We start from the raw sequence: 21,860 nt of genomic DNA on the forward strand, positions 1-21,860 counted from the left end.
TCAATGCAGAAAAGGCATTTGACAAAATTCAACATCGAAACTCTTAGTAAAAGAGGAATAGAAGGAAAATTCCTCAAGATAATAAAGGGCATTTATACAAAGCCAACAGCCAATGTCATCCTGAATGAAGAGAGTCTGAAAGCATTCCCCTGGAGTTTGGGAACCAGACAGGGAGGCCCTATCACCACTCTTATTCAACATTGTGCTAGAGGTCCTAGTCAGAGCAATCAGGCTAGATGAAGAAATTAAAGGGCATCCAGATTGGTAAGGAAGAAGTATCTCTATTTGCAGATGACATGATCTTATACACAGAAAACCTTAAAGAATCCTCAAGAAAACTACTGAGTAATAGTAGAGTTCAGCAGAGTATCAGGATATAAGATAAACATCCAAAAATCGGTTGGATTCCTCTACACCAACAAAAAGAACATATAGGAGGAAATCATCAAATCAATACCATTTACAGAAGCTCCCAAGAAGATAAAACACTTAGGAATAAATCTGACCCGAGAAGTAAAATACCCATACATAGAAAAGTACAAGACACTAATGCAAGAAACCAAAAGAGACCTACATAACTGGAAAAACATACCATTATAAAAATGTCTATTCTACCGAAAACCATCTATAGATACAATGCAATTCTGATACAAATTCCAACGACATTTTTTAATGAGATGGAGAAACAAATCACCAACTTCATACAGAAAGGAAAGAGGCCCCGAATGAGTAAAGCATAACTGAAAAGGAAGAACAAAGTGGGAGGCCTCACTCTACCTGATTTTAGAACCTATTACACCACCACAGTAGTCAAAACATCCTGGTACTGGTACAACAACAGATACATAGACCAATGGAACAGAATTGAGACTCCAGACATAAATCCATCCACATATGAGCACCTGATATTTGACAAAGGCCCAAAGTCAGTTAAATGGGGAAAAGACAGTCTCTTTAACAAATGGTGCTAGCATAACTGGACATCCTTCTGCAAAAAAATGAAACAAGACCCATGACTCACACCATCCACAAAAACTAATTCTAAATGGATCAAAGGCCTAAATATAAAATCTAAAACAATAAAGATTATGGAAGAAAAAAGAGGGACAATGCCAGGAGCCCTAACACATGGCATAAACATTATACAAAACATTATAACAATACTGAAGAGAAACTAGAAAACTGGGAGCTCCTAAAAATCAAACACCTAACCTCATCCAAAGACTTCACCAAGAGTAAAAAGATTGCCTGCAGACTGGGAAAAAGTTTTTAGCTATGACATTTCCGATCAGCGCCTGATCTCTAAAATCTACATGATACTGCAAAAACTCAACTACAAAAAGACAAATAAACCAATTAAAAAATGGGCAAAGGATATGAACAGTCACTTCACTAAAGAAGACACTCAGGTGGCAAACAGAAACACGAGGAAATGCTGACGATCATTAGCCATTAGAGAAATGCAAATCAAAACTACAATGAGATTCCATCTCACTCTAACAAGGCTGGCATTAATCCAAAAAACACAAAATAATAAATGTTGGAGAGGCTGTGGAGAGACTGGTACACTTATACACTGCTGGTGGGAATGTAACATGGTACAACCACTTTGGAAATCAATTTGGCGCTTCCTTGAAAGGCTAGAAATGGTACTGCCAGCAATCCCACTCCTCGGAGTATATCCTAGAGAAATAAGAGCCTCTACACGAACAGATATATGCATACCCATGTTCACTGCAGCTCTGTTTAGAATAGCAAAAAGATGGGAGCAGCCAAGGTGCTCATCAATGAGTGAACAGATAAATAAATTACGGTATATTCACACAATGGAATACTACGCATTGATGGAGAACAATGATGAATCCACGAAACATTTCCTAAACATGGAGGAATCTGGAAGGCATGATGCTGAGTGAAATTAGTCAGTTGCAAAAGGACAAATATTGTATAAGACCACTATTATAAGAACTCAAGAAATAGTTTAAACAGAGAAGAAAATATTCTCTGATGGTTCTAGAGGGGGGAGGGAGGGAGGGAGGGAGAGAGGATTTTACTAATTAGATAGTAGATAAGAACTATTTTAGGTAAATGGAAAGACAACACACAATACAGGAGAAGTCGGCACAACTGGACTAAACCAAAAGCATAGAAGTCTCTTGAATAAACTGAACTCTTCGAAGGCCAGTGTAGCAGGGGCGGAGGTTTGGGGGCCATGGTTTCAGGGGATATCTAAATCAATTGGCAAAATAAAATCTATTAAGATAACATTCTGCATTTAAGACCCCAGATGGGGAGTGGCATCTGGGGTCTTAAATGCTAGCAAGCGGCCATCTAAGTGGCGTCAATTAGTCTCAACCCACCAGGAACAGAGGAGAATGAAGAACACCAAAGACACAAGATAATTATGAGCCCAGGAGACAGAAAGGGCCACATAAACCAGAGACTACATCAGCCTGAGACCAGAAGAACTTGATAGTGCCTGGCTACAACCGATGACTGCTCTGACAGGGAACACAACAGAGAACCCCTGAGGGAGCAGGAGAGCAGTGGGATGCAGACCTCAAATTCTCATAAAAAGACCAGACTTAATGGTGTGACTGAGACTAGAGGGACCCCAGAGGTCATGGACCCCAGACCTTCTGTTAGCCCAAGACAGGAACCATTCCCAAAGCCAGCTCTTCAGACAGGGATTGGACTGGACAATGGGATAGAAAATGATAGTGGTGAAGAGTGAGCTTCTTGGATCAAGTAGACAAAAGAGACTATGTTGGCAACTCCTGTCTGGAGGGGAGATGGGAGGGCGGAAGGGGTCAGAAGCTGGCCGAATGGACTACAAAATAGAGAGTGGAGGGAATAAGTGTACTGTCTCATTAGGGGGAGAGTAATTAGGAGTATATAGCAAGGTGTGTATAAATTTTTGTATGAGAGACTGACTTGATTTGTAAACTTTCACTTAAAGCACAATAAAAAAAAAAGCCATCCATGAGGTAGGTACTAATATTATCCCATTTAACAGATAGGAAAACTGAGACATGTAACTTGTTCAATGTCACACAGCTAGTAAGTGACAGAAGCAGGACTTGACCTGAGGCAGTCTGGCTCCAGAGTTCAGATGCTGAGCTCCCCAGTACAATGTAGCCAATGACCACGGTGCAGTAAGCCCACTGTTTGGATAGGAGTGAGATCTTCCTTTCAACTCTAACTGATGTTTAATGAGCACTTGCTTTGTGTTCTTAGCCTGATGCTGAGATAAAGGCTGTATGTGGGTCATTTAATATTCCTATGTGATTATTTCCCCCTCGTGTCTGTGAGTTTGCTATAGTGTGGTGGCTTGCGTGTTACTGTGATGCTTGAAGCTATGCCGCCGATATTCAGATACCAGCCGGGTCACCCGTGGAGGATAGATTTCAACTGAGCTTCCAGACTAAGACACACTAGGAGGAAGGACTCGGCATTCTACTTCTGAAAAGCATTAGCCAGTGAAATCTTTATGAATAGCAGCAGAACATTGTCTGATGTAGTGCTGGAATATGAGCCCACGAGGTTGGAAGACACTCAAAAGATGACTGGGGAAGAGCTGCCTCCTCAAAGTAGAGTCGACCTTAATGACATGGATGGAGTAAACCTTTCAGGACCTTCATTTGCTGATGTGGCATGACTCCAAGTGAGAAGAAATAGCTGCAAACATCCATTAATAATCGGAACCTGGAATGTATGAAGGATGAATCTAGGAAAATTGGAAATCGTCAAAAATGAAATGGAACGCATAAACATTGATATCCTAGGCATTAGTGAGTTGAAATGCATGGTATTGGCCATTTTGAATCAAACAATCATATAGTCTACTCTGCTGGGAATGACAACTTGAAGAGGGATGATGTTGCATTCATCGTCAAAAAGAGCGTTTCAAGATCTATCCTGAAGTACTACGCTGTCAGTGATAAGATAATATACACACGCCTATAAGGAAGACCAGTTAATGTGACTATTATTCAAATTTATGCACCAACCACTAGGGCCAAAGATGAAGAAACAAAAGTTTTTATCAGCCCCTGCACTCTGAAATTGATGGAACATGCAATCAAGATGCATTGATAATTACTGGCAATTGGAATGCAAAAACTGGAAACAAAGAAGAAGGATCAGTAGTTGGAAAATAAGGCCTTGGTGATAGAAACAATGCCAGAGATTGAATGATAGAATTTTGCAAGACCAAAGACTTCTTCATTGCAAATACCTTCTTTTGCCAGCATAAACGGCGACTATACACATGGACCTCGCCAGATGGAACACATAGAAATCAAATTGACTACATCTGTGGAAAGAGACGATGGAAAAGCTCAATATCATCAGTCAGAACAAGGCCAGGGGCCGACTGTGGAACAGACCATCAATTGCTCATATGTAAGTTCAAGCTGAAACTGAAGAAAATCAGAGCAAGTCCACGAGAGCCAAAATATGACCTTGGGTATATCCCACCTGAATTTAGAGGCCATCTGAAGAAAAGATTTGATGCATTGTGCACTAGTGACCGAAGACCAGATGAGTTGTGGAATGACATCAAGGACATCGTCCATGAAGAAAACAAGAGGTCATTGAAAAGACAGGAAAGAAAGAAAAGCCCAAATGGATGTCAGAGGAGACTCTGAAACTTGCTCTCGAATGTCGAGCAGCTAAAGCAAAAGGAAGAATTGATGAAGAAAAAGAATGGAACAGAAGATTTCAAGGGCGTCTCAAGAAGACACAGTAAAGTATTATAATGACACGTGCAAAGAGCTGGAGATGGAAAACCAAAAGGGAAGAACACGCTCAGCATTACTCAAACTGAAAGAACTGAAAAAAAAAATTGAAGGCTTGAGTTGCCATAGTGAAGGATTTTATGGGGAAAATACTAAATGATGCAGGAAGCATCAAAAGAAGATGGAAGGAATACACAGTCATCATACCAAAAAGAATTACTTGATGTTCAACCATTTCAAGAGGTAGCATACAGTCAGGAACCAATGGTACTGAAGGAAGAAGTCCAAGATGCACTGAAGATTGGGGAAAAACAAGGCTCCAGGAATTGATGGAATATCAATCGAGATGTTTCAAACAAACAGATGCACCACTGGAAGTGCTCGCTCGTCTATGCCAAGAAATATGGAAGACAGCTTCCTGGCCAGCTGACTGGAAGAGATCCATATTTATGCCTATTCCCAAGCAAGGTGATCCAACCGAATGTGGAAATTATAGAACAATATCATTAATATCACACGCAAGCAAAATTCTGCTGAAGATCATTCAAAAACTGCTGCAGCAGAATATCGACAGGGAACTGCCAGAAATTCAGGCCGGTTTCAGAAGAGGACGTGGAACCAGGGATATCATTGCTGATGTCAGGTGGATCCTGGCTGGAAGCAGAGAATACCAGAAGGATGGTTACCTGTATTTTATTGACTAGGCATTTCACTGCATGGATCATAATAAATTGTGGATAATATTGCAAAGAATGGGAATTCCAGAACACTTAATTGTGCTCTTGAGGAATCTTGACATAGATCAAGAGGCAGTTGTTCGGAGAGAACAAGGGGATACTGATTGGTTTAAAGTCAGGAAAGGTGTGCATCAGGGTGGTATTCTTTCACCATACCTATTCAATCTGTGTGCTGAACAAATAATCCGAGAAGGTGGACTATATGAAGAAGAACGAGGTATCAGGATTGGAGGAAGACTCGTTAACAACCTGTGTCATGCAGATGACACAACCGTGCTTGCTCAAAGTGAAGAGGACTTGAAGCACTTACTAATGAAGATCAAAGACCACAGCCTTCAGTTTGGATTGCACCTCAACATAAAGAAACCAAAAGTCCTCACAACTAGGCCAATGAGCAACATCATGATAAATGGAGAAAAGACTGAAGTTGTCGAGGATTTCATTTTACTTGGATCCACAATCAACAGCCATGGAAGCAGCAGTCAAGAAATCGAAAGATGCATTGCGTTTGGTAAAAGACGTCTTTAAATTGTTTGAGAGCAAAGAAGTCACCTTGAAGACTAAGGTGTGCCTGACCCAAGCCATGGTATTTTCAATCACATCATATGCATGTGAAAGCTGGACAATGAATAAGGAAGACCAAAGAATAATTGACCCCTTTGAATTGTGGTGTTGGCGAAGAATACTGAATATGGACTGCCAAAAGAACAAACAGATCTGCCTTGGCAGAAGTACAATCAGAATGCTCCTCAGAAGCAAGGATGGTGAGACTGCGTCTTACATACTTTGGACATGTTGTCAGGAGGGATGAGTCCCTGGAGAAGGACATCATGCTTGGCAGGGTGCAGGGTCAGCATAAAAGAGGAAGATCCTCAACAAGGTGGATTGATGCGGTGGCTAAAACAATGAGCTCCAGCATAACAACGATTGTAAGGATGGCTCAGGACTGGGTAGTGTTTCGTTCTGTTGTGCATAGGGTTGCTATGAGTCAGACCTGACTCGATGGCACCTAACAACAATAACAACAATATGTGATTATTCCCATTTGGGAGAAACTGAGGTTTGGAGAAATTAAGTAATTGCCAAGTCTCTCAGCTAGTAAGAGACAGAACTAGGATTTGAACCCAGATCCTGTGGCTCCAGAATCTGTGTCTGTAACTAGAGTCTTTCCTGCCTTCAGGTTCCCAGAGCCCCTGTTTCTCCCACACCTCTGGTCACTGCTCCCCCCAGGGGTAGGGACTGAATTACAGCCATCTCTGAGGGAAGACTGAGCGCCGGAGCTGGTCAGCAATAATTTGCTGAAGAAGTATACGTCTGCCCAGCCCCGATGGTAAGGTCCTTGAAGGTAGGGGCTGGATGGTAGTGCTTTTATGTCCTTCCTTCCCCCAACCCCCACGCGGTAGTACGCATATGGAGGGCCAACCAACCAGTTGCTGTTGAGTCCACTCCAACTCATGGGGACCCGATGTGTATCAGAGGAGAACTGTGCCCCACAGGGTTTTTAATGGCTGGGTTTTTTCTGAAAATAGAGCACCAGGCCATTCCTCTGAGGCATCTCTGGGTGGACTCTAATCTCAAACCTTTCGTTAGCAGCCGAGCACATTAATCACCTGCACCATCCAGGACTCCATAGGTTCATAATAAAAGAATGAATGGGTGAGCCTTTCCCCCCACCTCCTTGGGCCTTACAAAGTCCATGTGGGGTCAACTTCCAGGCACAAGTTCACAGACACCCTCCCCCATACCTGAGACCATGACCGGGGTGCTTCTGGGAGGGTGGCTGGGTGCTAAGACTCCTCCCTCCTCCATCCCAGGGGTCACCTCCGTGCCCAAAGTAGTCATTGTAATCTGGGCCCCCAGCAGCATCAGCTCCTCCCCACTCCAGCCTGTGTCTGGCAGCGTGCCCCACCTCTGGGCCTCTGTTTATTTCAGAAATGCTGACTCACTGGCCCAACAGCTTGTGCCAAAAGACTTAGCCAAGGAAATCAGCTACAAGAAAATCCCAGAAAGCAGGCCAAGGGCAAAGGAAAGCACTTTTTGGACTGTCCCATGCCCTACACCCCCAAACCCTCTTCTCTGTATGAGGCACTGAGAGTTGTTGCAGACAGGTGTTCATGGGCTGAGGAAAGGCCACACACATCCTCTCTGTCCTAGTCTGGGTAGAAGAGCCTCCCCATAAAAAAAAAACCTGGTAAATCTTTATGGAAGCAGATTGCCACGTTTGTTACCCGTCGAGCGGTGGGTAGGCTTGAACCACCTATCCCTTTTGTTTAGTAGCTGAATGCTTAACCATTACTCCACATGCACTGTTCTGAAAACCAGGAGACCCAAGTTCTTGCCTGCCAACTCGCTGCATGACCTCTCCTCCCATCCCTGGACCTCAGTTTCCCTGTCTCTAAAGGAAGAGTTAGAATCTTCACTTATCTCTAAGATTCCTTCCAGCTCTAGGTTTATCTGAAACGATGTCTGAGCTGCTCTGGGTATCAGATTCCTAATGCAGCAACCAAGAGTGATCAGTCTTGTCTGTCTATCAGCAGGCGAGAACTTGGAAAAATGACAATGTGCATGACAGTTGTACAGCAAACTCCCCCAGATGCCCTGTGTCACCAGGAGGAAACTGAGATACTGGAAAACTTGTTGGGTTTCCCACAGTCACGCTCTCTGACCCTGTTGGGTAAAGAAACCTCAGTTGTTACGGAATCGACTCCCAAATTATGGTGACCCATGTGTGTCAGAGTAGAACTGTGTTCCACTGTTTTCTGTGGCTGATTTTTTACTGCTATTATTATTTTTTTAATTTTTATTGTGCTTTAAGTGAAAATTTACAAGTCAAGTGAGTCTCTCATACAAAAATTTATATACACCTTGCTATATACTCCTAATTGCTCTCGGCCTAATGAGACAACCTGCTCTTCCCCTCCACTCTCTGTTTTGTGTCCATTCCACCTGCTTCTGACCCCCTCTGCCCTCTCATCTTCCCTCCATCTGTGGCTGATTTTTTCTGAAGTAGATCTCCAGGCCTTTCTCCCAAGGAGTTTCTAAGGGGATTCAAACCTTCAACTTTTCAGTTAGCAGCCAAGTGTGTTAACCATTTGCACCATTCAGGGACTCTGTAACCTGACCTTACAAATACCAGTAAATTTCCAGGAGTCCTTAAACTAGCCCAAGCCAGATCTGGCCCACCCCCCATGCACAGAAGGGCCAACTGTGATCACTAATTGACCTCAACAGAGGACATAGCGACAGGAGGAAGGAATCAGAAGGACAATCATCACCCAGACCCTATTCTAAAGCAAGAGGTCTGACAAGAATCACATCACCTCCTGTTTCCTTACCACCTTCTAGAATTTTCCCTCCCCAGTACACCTGTGCGGCTGCCATCTTGCTGCCCAAATTACATATAAGCCCTGCTTCCCTGTCACTCAGGGAGCCAGATCTGAGGAACTGCCTCCTAGCTCCTTGCTCTGCGCATTGCAATAGAGATACATTCTCATTGGGTGTTCAGGTAATTGGCAAGTCTGAGCAAGCTGGACAAGGACCCACCTTCTGGGACCCCTGAAATAACAGCCTTGACCCCTGAGGCCCTCACCAAAGCTGCCTTCACCCCCTCCTTGTCTCTGCCAGAAAACCCTAGACAGCTAGATCTCACAAGCCATGACCGATGGTTCCCGCTACTCACCGGTAGTCTGCTTTTCCTCCTCAAGTCAGCGGGGGTGTAGATGTTTAAGTAGAGGCAGTCTTCAGAAAACTTGTGAGGAATGGTCTCATTTCTGTTGGTAATGAATTGCCAGGTCATCTCTTCTGAAAATGCATCTTGGGAGCACCTGGGGACAGAGGGAAGAAAGAACTGCTGAGCTTCAACCAGGTCTAAGCGAGGCAGTGTCTCCAGGGGTTGGGACAGGACGTGGATTGAGAGGATTAAGCCTCTGCGTGGAGTCTTTACTATCAGACGCCAACACATTGGAACGGTAAGGGGTTACCTGGGGGTGGAGGGGACCTAAGAGGGGCCGGAGGTGGGGAAGCTGGGACTCACTAAGGTATGCCACTCAGAATGTCATTTCTTGGAACTTAACCCTAAAGAAATGTTGATGGCTCTGCACAAAGGTTTAGCTACAGGGTGTTCACCGTAGTGTTATTTATATTATCAAAAAAACATCAAAAAAAGTTCAGTACCCAAAATAGGAGACTGGATAAATAAATTATGGTTTAAGCACCCAAAGCAATGCAGCTATGAAATGTCAGACTATGATATTTAGTGCCATAGGACAATGTTCAGGATATACTTCTAAGTGAACAAAAGAGGCAGCCAAACTATCTGTAGAGTATGATTCCATCTCAAAAGGAGAAAGTATAGTTATACAATAGGAAGGAAAAAAAAAAAAAACTAAAAAAAATTCTGAAATATTCACAGCCGTTCTCTATGGGTGGTAGCGTTGTGTATGATTTTAATGTTCTTACATCTGTGTTTTTTTTTTTTTTTAACTTTTCTGTAATGAATAATATTACATGTGTGATTGAGAAATGAAAACTGTGAGTAGTGTATTTAAAAAAAAAAAAAAAAGGAAAGCAGCAAAAGTCTGGGCTTTGGAAGCCCCGAAAAATGTCTTGCTGGGGAGAATAAGGTCTAAATGGGTGGAGGCAGGTGCCCCAGGTCCCCAACGGGAGGCACGGGCCAGCCAGGAAAGCTTTGACCTTTTGCCCAGCTTGGCCAGGGGGATGGGGACCCATGAACCATTCTCTGCTCATGAAGGGTCAGCTGGACATACCCGGGAGGTGGTAATTCACCTAGTAGTCACACTCTCCTCACCTGCCCACTCCCCAACCAAGCCAAGGTTCAAGGCATGATAATAAATAGGATCATTACTTCTGATCCCTTCTCCCAGTCAATTGTTTATTTTTCCCAAAGCATTTATCATAATCTAACATATAACTTAACCCTATGGGGCAATTCTGGAGCCCTGGTGGTACAACGGGTTAAGAGCTCAGGCTGCGAACCAAAAGGTTGCTCTTCAAATTCACCAGCTGCTCCTTGGAAACCCTATGGGGCACTTCTACTCTGTCCTATAGGGTTGCTATGAGTGGAAAATGACTCGATGGCACCTAACAACAACAACAACTTGGAGTCAATTCTACTCTGTCATAGGCGCCCGGGAGGCGCGGCAAGCAGTTTGCAATCAGCTGCTAACCTAATGGTTGGAGGTTCAGACCCACCCAGCCATTCCATGGAAGAAAGTCCTGGTGAGCTGCTTCCTTCAAAAGTATGGCCAAAAAGTCTACAGAAAATGTCAGCCCTGTAACACTGGGGGTCGACATGCGTTGGAGTCAACTCGGTGGCAATGGGTTTGGTTTTCGTTTTCTAAACATATTACATAATTTATTAAGTAATATATATATATTTTTTTTTCAGAGAAACCCTGGTCGTGTAGGGGTTAAGTGCTACGGCTGCTAACCAAGAGGTCAGCAGTTCAAATCCACTAGGTGCTCCTTTGAAACTCCATGGGGAAGTTCTACTCTGTCGTATAGGGTCGCTATGAGTCAGAATCGACTTGATGGCTGTGGGTTTGGTTTGGGTTTTATTTTTTTTATCTGTCTCCCCCTCCTAGAATGCAAGTGCAATGAACAGAGAAGTTGTTGTTTTGTTCACTTAATGAATCCCAGAACAAACTAGAAGCCAGCCAGACGATTGCCTTGACTCTTTTCTGCGTCACTTGGAAGCCATCATCCCCACCGAAAGATGCCGAAGCCACATCCCAGCGACTTACATTGGAGGGTAAGAGGTGGCATCCTTCACGAAGCTCCAGGACTCCGCAGGCTGTGGAGGAGCGAATCTCAGGGATCCAAGAGGGGGCTTGGCAAAGGGGATTCCCAGGAAAACAGCCACGGGCTGTGCAAATCCTTCTAAGCTGACAAACTTCCCCAGGACTTTGCCATGGACGGTGTCCACCACAGGTGGCGAGGATGGGTGCCCTGCTGGACATTGAGAGGACACGAAGACACATCAGAGATCAAAAAGAGCAACTCAAAAAATGCTTTAGAGATACTTTATGGTGCTTTGATTGGCCTTTACCCCACCCTGTCCCTGGCTAAGTACCATCTTAAAGACCAGCAGCTGTGTTCCAAGTGTGGGACCCTGGTGCCTGGTTCCAGAGGAACAAAGCAGATCTGATTCAGAACATTGTAGTTGACTCTTCTGACCTCTCTAGGGGCTACCCGAGTGTGATGTTTGCTGTGGGTTTTTCATAAATACCTTTTATCATTTTGAGCAATTTCCCTTCTATTCCTACTTGACTGAGAAATCCATAGAGACAGAGTAGACTGGTGGTTGCCGGGGAGTGGGGAAGAAGACAGTGGGGAGCAACAGCTCACTGGTAAGGGGCGTTAGTTTGGAGTGATGGGAATGTGTGGGAACCAGATAGAGGCGGTGGCAGCACAGCACTGTGAATGCACTGAATGCCACGGGATTGTTACTTTAAGATGGTTAATGTTATGTTATGTGAATTTCACCTCAATAGATTATTAAAAATAAACAGAAATAAATGCACAAAGGAGGCTGCTAGGATTGACTATGACATTTGGTTTCCTCTCTTAGAAGTCTCTGGAAGCATTTCACCCAGTAGATGCTGAGCTGCATGCTAGATGAGAGGATGAGCAAGAGGTGACCCTGATTCTCAACAGTTGTGAACCTTGCAGGGAAAGTGAGGCCCGGATATATCTGACCCTAATGTGGGAAGAACGTGGTCAGTGTCCTGGGAGAGGTACCAGTGAGGTGCTACAGGAGTTAGAAGTGGAGTGATGCCTTCTGGTTGGTGGCATTGTGAAGGAGGTGGCACTGGAGCTGGAACTGGCAGGAGGGGAGGATTTGAACCAGAGGAGATAGAAGAGGGCCTATAAACCATAAAGCAGACAGAATATGCTAAGGCTCTGAGACGGCAAAGTGCAAGGTCTGCCCAGGGAAGGACGAGTGGCCTACTTGGGCCAGGTGGAATCTAGGAGGGGTTGGTCACCCTGGAATGGGAGAGGTGCATGCCAGGGAGGGCCTCCAATGCCAGCCTAAGGGTTTGGGCTTCAGTCAGTGGAATAATGAGCAGCACAGGACAGTTCTGGAATAAGGGAAAGTGGCCCAGCAGCTGGAAGAAGATTCTTCTGGTGGCTCTGAGCAGGTGTACCCGGCAGGGAGAGAGTCTGGGGGTCAGATTCTTGTCTGTTCCAACTCCATCCTTGTAGAGCAGACAAGTCTTCCCTCTTGAGCTAATATTCACCTCCCTGCAGCTTCCACCATCAGTCCTGGTTCTACCTGCTCTGGGACTGCACTGAACTAACCTATCTGCTCTTCAGGCACTTAGCCATGCCCATCCCTCGAGCCTTCTCTTTTACAGCCCCAGTAGCCTTCATGTGTTTAAACATTCCTCATAGGAACTGATTTCTAGCCTCCTGTCCTCCCACTTGCTTCCCTTTGGGTACAGACAAACTGTCAACATCTCCTGAAAGCACGAGCCCAGAACAGAAAAGAATAACATAGATATGGCCTTATGGACGAATATCTAATGATATGGGACACTCTTCACGCAAATGTAGGTTACAAAGCAGTATCCATGTCGGATACTGTTAACAGTCAGTCCCATACTGTGGACATTCAGATTGCTTTCTTTTGTTGTTGTTGCTAAATTGTTACAAATGACCGTGAGATGGACTCTCTTGAGTGTACATATATCGAAATGCCAATGGGTGATGTCATTACAGGTGACATTTTTTGTGTGTGTGTGCTTTTCAAGTTTTCTGCACTGAGCATGGATTCCTTTTTATAATTAGAAGGAAAAATATGAAGAAATACAGTTAATGTATATAAGGAATTTTGAAGATGGTATTGATAGGACCTGGCACCTGACCGGATGTGGGGGACATGGAAGGGAAAGGAAGAAGACCAAGAGGCTAGCTTGTGGTCCTGGGTTTTGTTTCAGATTCATTTCGCTGAGGTTCAGCCAGATAACCAGGTGAGAAGGTGCCACAGGAAGTGAGCACTTCAAGACTTGAAAGGGGCAGGGTGAGGCCATGGGTGCGTGAGGATTCACTGAGGAGGCCGGTGTGAGAGGAAAGAGAGAGAGCTAAGGATAAGGAACAGGGGACAGCTACAGCTGAGCCTGAGAAACTCCCTCAGAGGGGTGGTAGGGGTCACAGTGGGGTGGTGGGGAGACAGCATCATGGCAGACAACGGGGAAAGAGGAAGAGGGGCTGGCCAAGTGAGGAGAGTGCTTCAAAGATGTCAAGGAGAATAAATTGAGAAGAATCCACTCGACCTGACCTTTATTAGCTCAATGATAACCTTCAACAGTGAATAGAAGTCAGATTTCCCAGGTTTAGAAAGTGGGTGGATGGAATGGGGGCATAAACAATAATGGTAATAACAGTGGTTGCCACTTACGTTATGACTCCAGCTCGTTTAAATTAAGCCTCAAAACAACCCTGCTCGGTAGCTGTTAATACACCCATTTTACAAAGAAGTAAACTGAGGATGTGAAAGCAGCCAGTGTGGACTTTGTAAAGATGGAGACTGGATACAGTAACCAGCATAAGGAAATGTATCACACTGCAAATTCAGTTCCTTTCTCACTGTGCCCTCACACTCAGTCCCAGCCTCTCACAGTGTCACAGCCACCAACTCTTTTTGTTCCAGAAAGAAGACAGAATCCAGGTGGGATCTGGGCTCTCAGCATATCAACAGGGAGAGTGCTGGCCTGGTTTCCAAAGCCAGTGATGCATCCCAGGGCATGATTGCCTGGTTGACCTTGGGCAAGTACTTTCCCTCTCTGCACCTCAGTTTCTCCTTCTCTAAATGGCACAGATGCATTCTGAGGTCCCTGGCTGTACCCCTTTATGTATCGACTCCTTTTTCATGCTTCCTCTATATCAGGAGGAGCCCTGGTGGCACAGTGGTTAAGAGCTTGGCAGTTCGAATCCACCAGCCACTCCTTGGAAACTCTGTGGTGCAGTTCTACTCTGGAGCAGTTCTACTCTGTCTTAGAGGGTTGCTATGAGTGGGAATCAACTCCATGGCAAAGGGTTTGCATTTGGTTTATGGTTTTCTGTATTTTGCACTATCTTAATTGCTTTGGAAACGATAACCTATTTCATCCTCACAACAGCCCAGTGAGGTAGTTACTATTATCATTCCCATTTCAGAGATGGAAAAACAGAGGCACGGAAAAGTTAAGGAGAGCACACAGCTAGTAAGTGCCGAGCTGGATTCAAACCCAAGCACTCTGGCTTTAGAGTTCATGCTTTTAATTCTCTGCTAAGCCATTTCCCGTGACTTGGCCATATCTTGACTAATAAAAGACCTCATCTGTGAGGCATGAGGTGAGCTCTTTGCTGCCCTGCAGGTAGGGCGGTCGTTGCCCAGTGTTTATCCGCTCTTGCACCACCTTGAGGACCCAGGTTGGGCTGGCCGGTTTCTCCAATTGGTAAGGCACGCCCTGTTAACTGAATGAGACTTCTACTTTGCCCTGAATACAACTCCGTCCAATTCTCCCAAAACAAGGATTTCCAGTTGTGTCCCCCAATATTTGTATTTCAAAATGACTCACCCCGAACCATGGCAGCGGCGAGGGAGGCCAGGACCAGAGCAAAGAACCGCATCGTGGAAGGGTTACTGTATCTGCAACCAGCGAGGTCTCCGCGCGCTCCAAGTTGCTTCACAGGTCGAGGTGCTTCGCTGGTCCCTCCCCAGTGCCCAAGCTCCTGGCCAGGCCCCTGGTTAGCCTTAACAGAAGATATCTTGAAAAGCTATCCCTCTTGTAAGGATCTCTGGGGCGGGGCGGGGAGGGTGCTAAGCCACGCCCACCTGGAATATGACCTCTTATCTAAGCAGCCTGAACAAACTCTCTAATTCCCAAAGTTACAAACTTATTAAACAGCTTGTTACATAAGGGTTGCCACTTTTGCTGGACCTTGATCTCAGTGCCCTGTGAATTTCCAAAGGCAAGCAGGCAGAAGCCCAGGAGCAAGATGAAGCTTTGATCATGGAAACTCAAAACAAACTTTAAAATTGTTAGAGAAACTCCCATCCCCAGAACTGCTGGGTAATTTAGGACAAATCTCTTAGCTTCCCTGGGCTTAAATTTCCTAGAGTTCTAGGCTCTCAAATTTGGAAGATATCTTAAATTTCATCCAATCCCCCATGTGATGCCGCAATTAACTTCACAATATTTTTGCCAGCTGACCCAGCCTGCTGTTACACACTCCTGAGACAGAGAGCCCCATTCCTCTCAAGGCAGTGGTCTTGGGACGGGCTATTCTTACAGTGAAGGATATCCATCTCCCCTTGCCCCTGACTGTAGTCACTCATCCATACTTTATTCATTCATTCCTCAAACATTTACTGCATGCCTGGCACTTTGCTAGGTGCTATGGATATGAGAAGATGAATTCAAGACACATCCCATCTCTTCCTGGTGTTCACCGGGTAGTGTACAACACAGATGTGGGGGAGAAATTACAGCCGATATGAAAGCATCAAAATAGGTGGATACAGAGTGCTGGTATACCTGGGTACACCTGAGTAACATGCTGGGGACACAAGAAAGTTGCTCAAAGCCTCTTTCATAGAATCATTAAATGTCCCCAAATAGGGGTTAGTTAAATGCACTGTGGTACAGTTGGGAAATATGGCCTTGGTGATAAAAACGATGCTGGAGATTGAATGATAGAATTTTGCAACAGCAATGACTTCTTTGCAGATACCTTTTTTCAACAACATAAATGATGAATATACATGTGTATCGGAAAGCCTGGTGGCGTAATGGTTAAGAGTTTGGCTGCTAACCAAAAGGATTGCAGTTCGAATCAACCAGGTGCCCCTTGGGAACCCTATGGGGCACTTCTACTCTGTCCTATAGTGTCGCTATAAGTTGGAATCGAATGGACACCAATGGGTTTACGAATTTTTGTCCATGTGGACCTCGCCAGATGGAATACACAGGAATCAAATCAACTGCATGTATAGAAAGAGATAATAGAAAAGCTCAATATCATCAGTCAGAACAAGGCCAGGGGCCGACTGTGGAACAGACCGTTAATTGCTCATATGTAAGTTTAAGTTGAAGCTGAAGAAAATTAGAACAAGTCCAAGAGAGCCAAAGTATGACCTTGAGTATATCCCACCTGAATTTAGAGACCATCTTAAGAATAGATTTGACTCATTGAACACTAATGACTGAGGACCAGATGAGTTGTGGCATGACATCAAGGACATCATACATGAAGAAAGCAAGAGGTCATTAACAAGTCAGAAAAAAACAAAACAGATGCCAGAAGAGACTCTGAAACTTGCTCTTTAATGGAAGAAATGATGAAGTAAAAGAGCTGAACAGAATATTTCAAAGGATGGCTCAAGAAGACAAAGTAAAGTAGTATAATGAAATGTGCAAAGATCTGGAGATAGAAAACCAAAAGAAAAGTACATGCTTGGCATTTGTCAAGTTGAAAGAATTGATGAAAAAATTCAAGCCTCGTGTTACAATATTGAAGGGATTATATGGGGCAAATATTAAATGACACAGGAAGCATCAAAAGAAGATGGAAAGAAAACACAGAGTCGCTATACTAAAATGAATTAATCGATGTTCAACCATTTCAAGAGTAGCATATGGTCAGGAACTGATGGTACCAAACGAAGAGGCCCAAGCTGCACTGAAGGCATTGGTGGAAAACAAGGCCCCAGGAATTGATGGAATACCAGCTGAGATGTTCCAACAAAAGGATGCAGCCCTGGAAGTGTTCACTTGTCTATGCCAAGAAATTTGGAAGACAGCTACCTGGCCAGCTGGCTGAAAGAGATCCATATTTATTCCTATCGCCAAGAAAGGTGATCCCACAGAATGTGTAAATCACCAAACGATATTATTAATATCACACACAAGCAGAATTTTACTGAAGATCATTCAAAAGTGGTTGCAGCTGTACATTGACAGGGAACTGCTAGAAATTCAAGCTGGATTCAGAGGAGAACATGGAGGGAGGGACATCATTGCTCATGTCAGATGGATCCTGGCTGAAAGCAGAAAATAACAGAGAGATGTTTATGTTTTATTGACGATGCAAATGGATTCAACTGTGTGGATCATAACAAGGGATGGATAACATTGCACGGAATGGGGGTTCCAGGACACTTAAACGTGCTCATGAGAAACCCGTATGTAGATCAAGAAACGGTCATGAGGAAGACGCTCGGTGAGACGGAGTAACACAGTGGCTGTACCAATGGGCTCAAGCATGACAACGATTGTGAAGACGGTGCAGGACCAGCAGTGTTTCCTTCTGTTGTACACAGGGTCACTATGAGTCAGCACCTTACAACAACAACAACACCACAGCTGGCCAACAAGTAGTATGCACTTACTCAAACTAGTGATGTAGAGCTCTGCTCATTGACAGAGAAAGACGGTTATGTTCTATTGTGAAGGCGAAAAACGTTGTAAAACAGTTCTGGCTGCTTTGGAAAACGATTCGGTGGTTTCCCAGAAAGTTAAACAGAGTTACTCTCTATAAGTCTGCAATTCCACTCCTAGGTGTGTACCCAAGAGAATTGTAAACATAGTTTCACACAACTTCACATGAACGTCCATAGCAGCATTATACATATAGCCAAAAGGTGGAACAACCCAAATGTCCACAAACAGAAGAATGGATAAGGCAAATGTGGTCTCTCCAGACCATGGAATGTTATTCAACCATCAAGAGAAATGAAATTCGGATGCGTGCTATGACACGGGTGAACCTTGAAAACATTATGCTAAGTGAGAGAAGCCAGCCACAAAAGGCCACATATTATAGAATTCCATTTATACGAAATGTCCAAAATATGCAAATCCATAGAGGCAGAAAGTAGATTAGAGGTTGCTAGGGAGTTTAAAGGGGCAAGGAGGAAATAACTGCTATTGGGTTTGGGGTGTCTTTTTAGGGTGATGTAAACGCCCTGGAATTAGTGGTGATGGTTGTACAACTTTGTGAATATACCTAAACCCACCAAACTGTACACTTTAAAAGGGTGGATTTTAGGCATGTGAATTGTATTTCAATTAAATAAAGAAAATTTTCATAAAAATGTATATATCTTTATTTGAAAAGGAAAAATTCTGGAATTTATGACCCAGGGACTCCAGGTCAGGAAAAGCACCCTAATAAAGACTGGCATTCTTGGGTGGTACAAACAGTTAATATCCTCAGTTGCTAACTGAAAAGATGGCACTTGAGTCCAAGCCGAGGCACCTTAGAAGAAAGGCCTGGCAATCTACTTCCAAAAAATAGGCCATTGAAAACCCTGAGCAGTGCAGTTCTACTCTGCCACACATGAGCTCATCATGAATAGGAGTCAATTCTATGGCAACTGTTTTTTTCCCAGTAAAGAGCACCCCAACTCTGTCCACAGGGGATAGTCTGAGTGGTCCTCCGAAAGAGATAGGCCATTTTCGATCACTTAGCACACCATTCACACACAGACAGACAGACAGACATACACACATACACACGCATGCACACTGAGCTGTTAAGGCATGACCTTTTGCCCTATCCATCTTATCTTTGCAACCTGGGAAACAGCCTGGCTCTCAGCCTATGAAGACGGTAGAATGCTGGCCCAGCAAAATATACAAGGTAGGGCTGAATTACTCTCCCAGTCCCACGGTGTTCAAGTCCATGCCTGCTGGTGACACCAATCAATACTGCAAACACAGGCAGCTTCTCCCAGCTCTTGCCTGATGCCTGGCGGAGCCTCTAAAGCCCATTCCTGCTCATGATGACGTTGCAGAGATGATGGGTGAGGCTGGAGAACACCAAGCCTCAAGCCAGACCTCAGTCTCCCTTGTTGGGTGAAATTTCTCTGTGTTATTTCAGCTGGAAGCCAGACATCTTTTCTTGTTTAAATGGCAGTTGATTAGTATTATTGTTTGTTCCTTGGGGAAACTCTTATGTTGTCCCATGTGGACCTATACAGTCTGGAAGGTAAAATTCTAGGAAATTGCCTCAACTCCTAAGCAGGGGGCAGGACTTGAGAGAGAAAACACCTCTAGGAGCTCCGTATTATCCCCCCAAAGCCTTTCCGTCTTCATCAATTTACTGAACAGACACATGGAGAGCATGTTCTAGAACAGCATTGGGCAAGTAGGAGCCCATGTTGTTCACTCCACCTTGCCTCTTATTATTCTCCTGCAGCCTTTATGGTGGAGAACACTGCTCTGGGAGAGCAGAGGTCTGGGAACCCACTGGGTGACATCCGGTTTGCCTTTCTGGAAAGAGAGGAGTGATTGGCAGGGGCTGGCTATAGATGGGATGATCTCTGGTGCACCAAGCCCCCTGGCCCAATGCTCTCTGAATCTAGAATTCTGTGATGTTTTCCAGTGTAGCTTCAACATCTGCTGTGTTTCTGAAACCTCAGCTATTCCCCTATCAATGTCACTTTTCCTTTTTTTTTTTTTTGCCATGTTAGCATACCATCTGTATTAGTAGTTTTCTTTAAATGGATTAACTCTTTTTTACTTTAATATTCTCACTCAAAAGGAAATCTGACATCATTCCCTAAATGGGAGATGTGGATAACTTGACATAAATTAATGCCATGCATGAGGAAGGTGTCACTAATTTTTTTTTAACTCCTCTTTATGTATTTATTTACTGTGATTTAGGTGAAAGTTTACAGCTCAAGTTAATTTCTCGTACAAAAATTTATAAACGTATGGTTATGCGACAGTAGTTGCAATTCCTCCAATGGAACAGCACACTTCCCCTTTCCACCCCGAGTTTTCTGTGTTCATTCAACCTGTCTCTTCCTACCTTCTCATCCTACCTCAGGACAGAAGCCACCCATCTGGTCTCCTGTAGCTGACTGAACTAAGAAGCACACTCCCTAAGTGTATGGTTTTGTGTTTTATAGTCCTGTCTAATCTTTGTCTGAAGAGTGGGCTTCAGGAATGGTTTCATTTCTGGGTTAAGTGAGCATCGGGGGCCATAGTTTCAGAGGTTCCTCCAGTCTCTGTCAAACCATTAAGTCTGATCTTTTTACTTGAATTTGAGTTTCCCTTCACACTTTTCTCCTGCTCTGTTTGGGACTCTGTTTTGGTCCCTGTCAGGGCAGTTATTGGTGGTAGCAGGGCATCATCTGGTCCTTCTGGCCTCAGGCTGGTGGAATCTCTGATTTATGTGATCTCTTGGGCTAATAGTTTGCTTATGTCTTTGGTTTTCTTCATTCTCCTTTGCTCCAAGTGGGATGGGACAATTTGATGCATCTTAGATGGCCATTTGCAAACTTTTAAGACTCCAGACGCCACTCACCAAAATGGAATGTGGAACATTTTCTTAATAAAGTTTGTTATGCCAATTGACCTAGATGTGCCCTGAAACCATGGTCCCCAGACTCCAGGCCCAGCTACTCTGTTCTTCAAAGTGTTTGGATGTGTCCAGGAAACCGCTTAGCTTTTGCTCTGTGGTGTCCTTCTCTTCACCGAAGTTGATCTTTGTCTACTGTCTTGTTAGTGAATTCTCCTCCCCTTCCCTCCCCACCCTTGTAACCATCAAATAATTCTTTTCTCTGTGTTTAAAAGTTTTCTTGTGTTCTTATGATAGTGCTCTCATACAATATTTGTCCTTTTGTAACTATCTAATTTCACTCAGCACAATGCCCTCCAGACTCATCCATGCTGTGAGATGTTTCGAGGATTCATCATTGCTCTTTATTCGTTGTATGGTATTCCATTTTGTGTATGTACCATAACTTGTTTATCCATTCATCCGTCGATGGGCAGCTAGGTTGTTCCTATCTTTTTGCTGTTGTGAACAATGTTGCAGTGAATGTGGGTGTGCATATGTCTATTGGTGTGACAGCTCTTATTTCTCTGGGGGTATATTCTAGGGATTCCTGGATAGTATGATATTTCTATTTCTAGCTTTTTAAAAAAAGCTTTTTAAGGAAGTGCCAAATCATTTTCCAAAGCGGTTGTACCATTTTGCATTCCCACCAGGAGTGCATAAGTGTTCCAATCTCTCCACATCTCTCTAACATTTATTGTTTTGTGTTTTGGATTAGTGCCAGCCTTGTTGGGTTGAGATGTTATCCCATTGTAGCTTTTTTTTTTAATAATTTTTATTGAGCTTTAAGTAAACGTTTACAAATCAAGTCAGTCTGTCACATATAAGCTTATATATACCTTACTCCATACTCCCACTTACTCTCCCCCTAATGAGTCAGCCCTTCCAGTCTCTCCTTTTGTGAGAATTTTGTCAGTTTTTAACCCTCTCTACCCTCCTATCTCCCCTCCAGACGAGAGATGCCAACACAGTCTCAAGTGTCCACCTGATACAAGTAGCTCACTCTTCATCAGCATCTCTCTCCAACCCA

At 44.0% G+C, this 21,860-nt stretch overlaps 1 protein-coding gene across 6 annotated transcripts in view; it reads right to left on the reverse strand.

Moving 5' to 3' along the window:
• Window positions 1-21,860, reverse strand: part of LOC126064515 (liver carboxylesterase 1-like) — a 283,681-nt gene that overhangs the window by 66,204 nt on the left and 195,617 nt on the right. Inside the window, exons 1-3 of one of the 6 annotated variants that reach the window (XM_049863672.1) lie at window positions 15,058-15,109; window positions 11,239-11,443; window positions 9,156-9,300 (exon numbers count right to left, since the gene is read on the reverse strand). The exons of 4 other annotated variants lie outside the window; for them this stretch is intronic. In XM_049863672.1, coding sequence (XP_049719629.1) covers window positions 9,156-9,300; window positions 11,239-11,443; window positions 15,058-15,109 — 402 coding nt within the window. Of the gene's footprint in view, window positions 1-9,155; window positions 9,301-11,238; window positions 11,447-15,057; window positions 15,110-21,860 lie in introns of those variants that run through there. One more of the 6 variants, XM_049863671.1, reaches the window with a different exon arrangement.

The sequence above is a fragment of the Elephas maximus genome, chromosome 21 (assembly GCF_024166365.1).
Source record: "Elephas maximus indicus isolate mEleMax1 chromosome 21, mEleMax1 primary haplotype, whole genome shotgun sequence".
NCBI lineage: Eukaryota > Metazoa > Chordata > Mammalia > Proboscidea > Elephantidae > Elephas > Elephas maximus.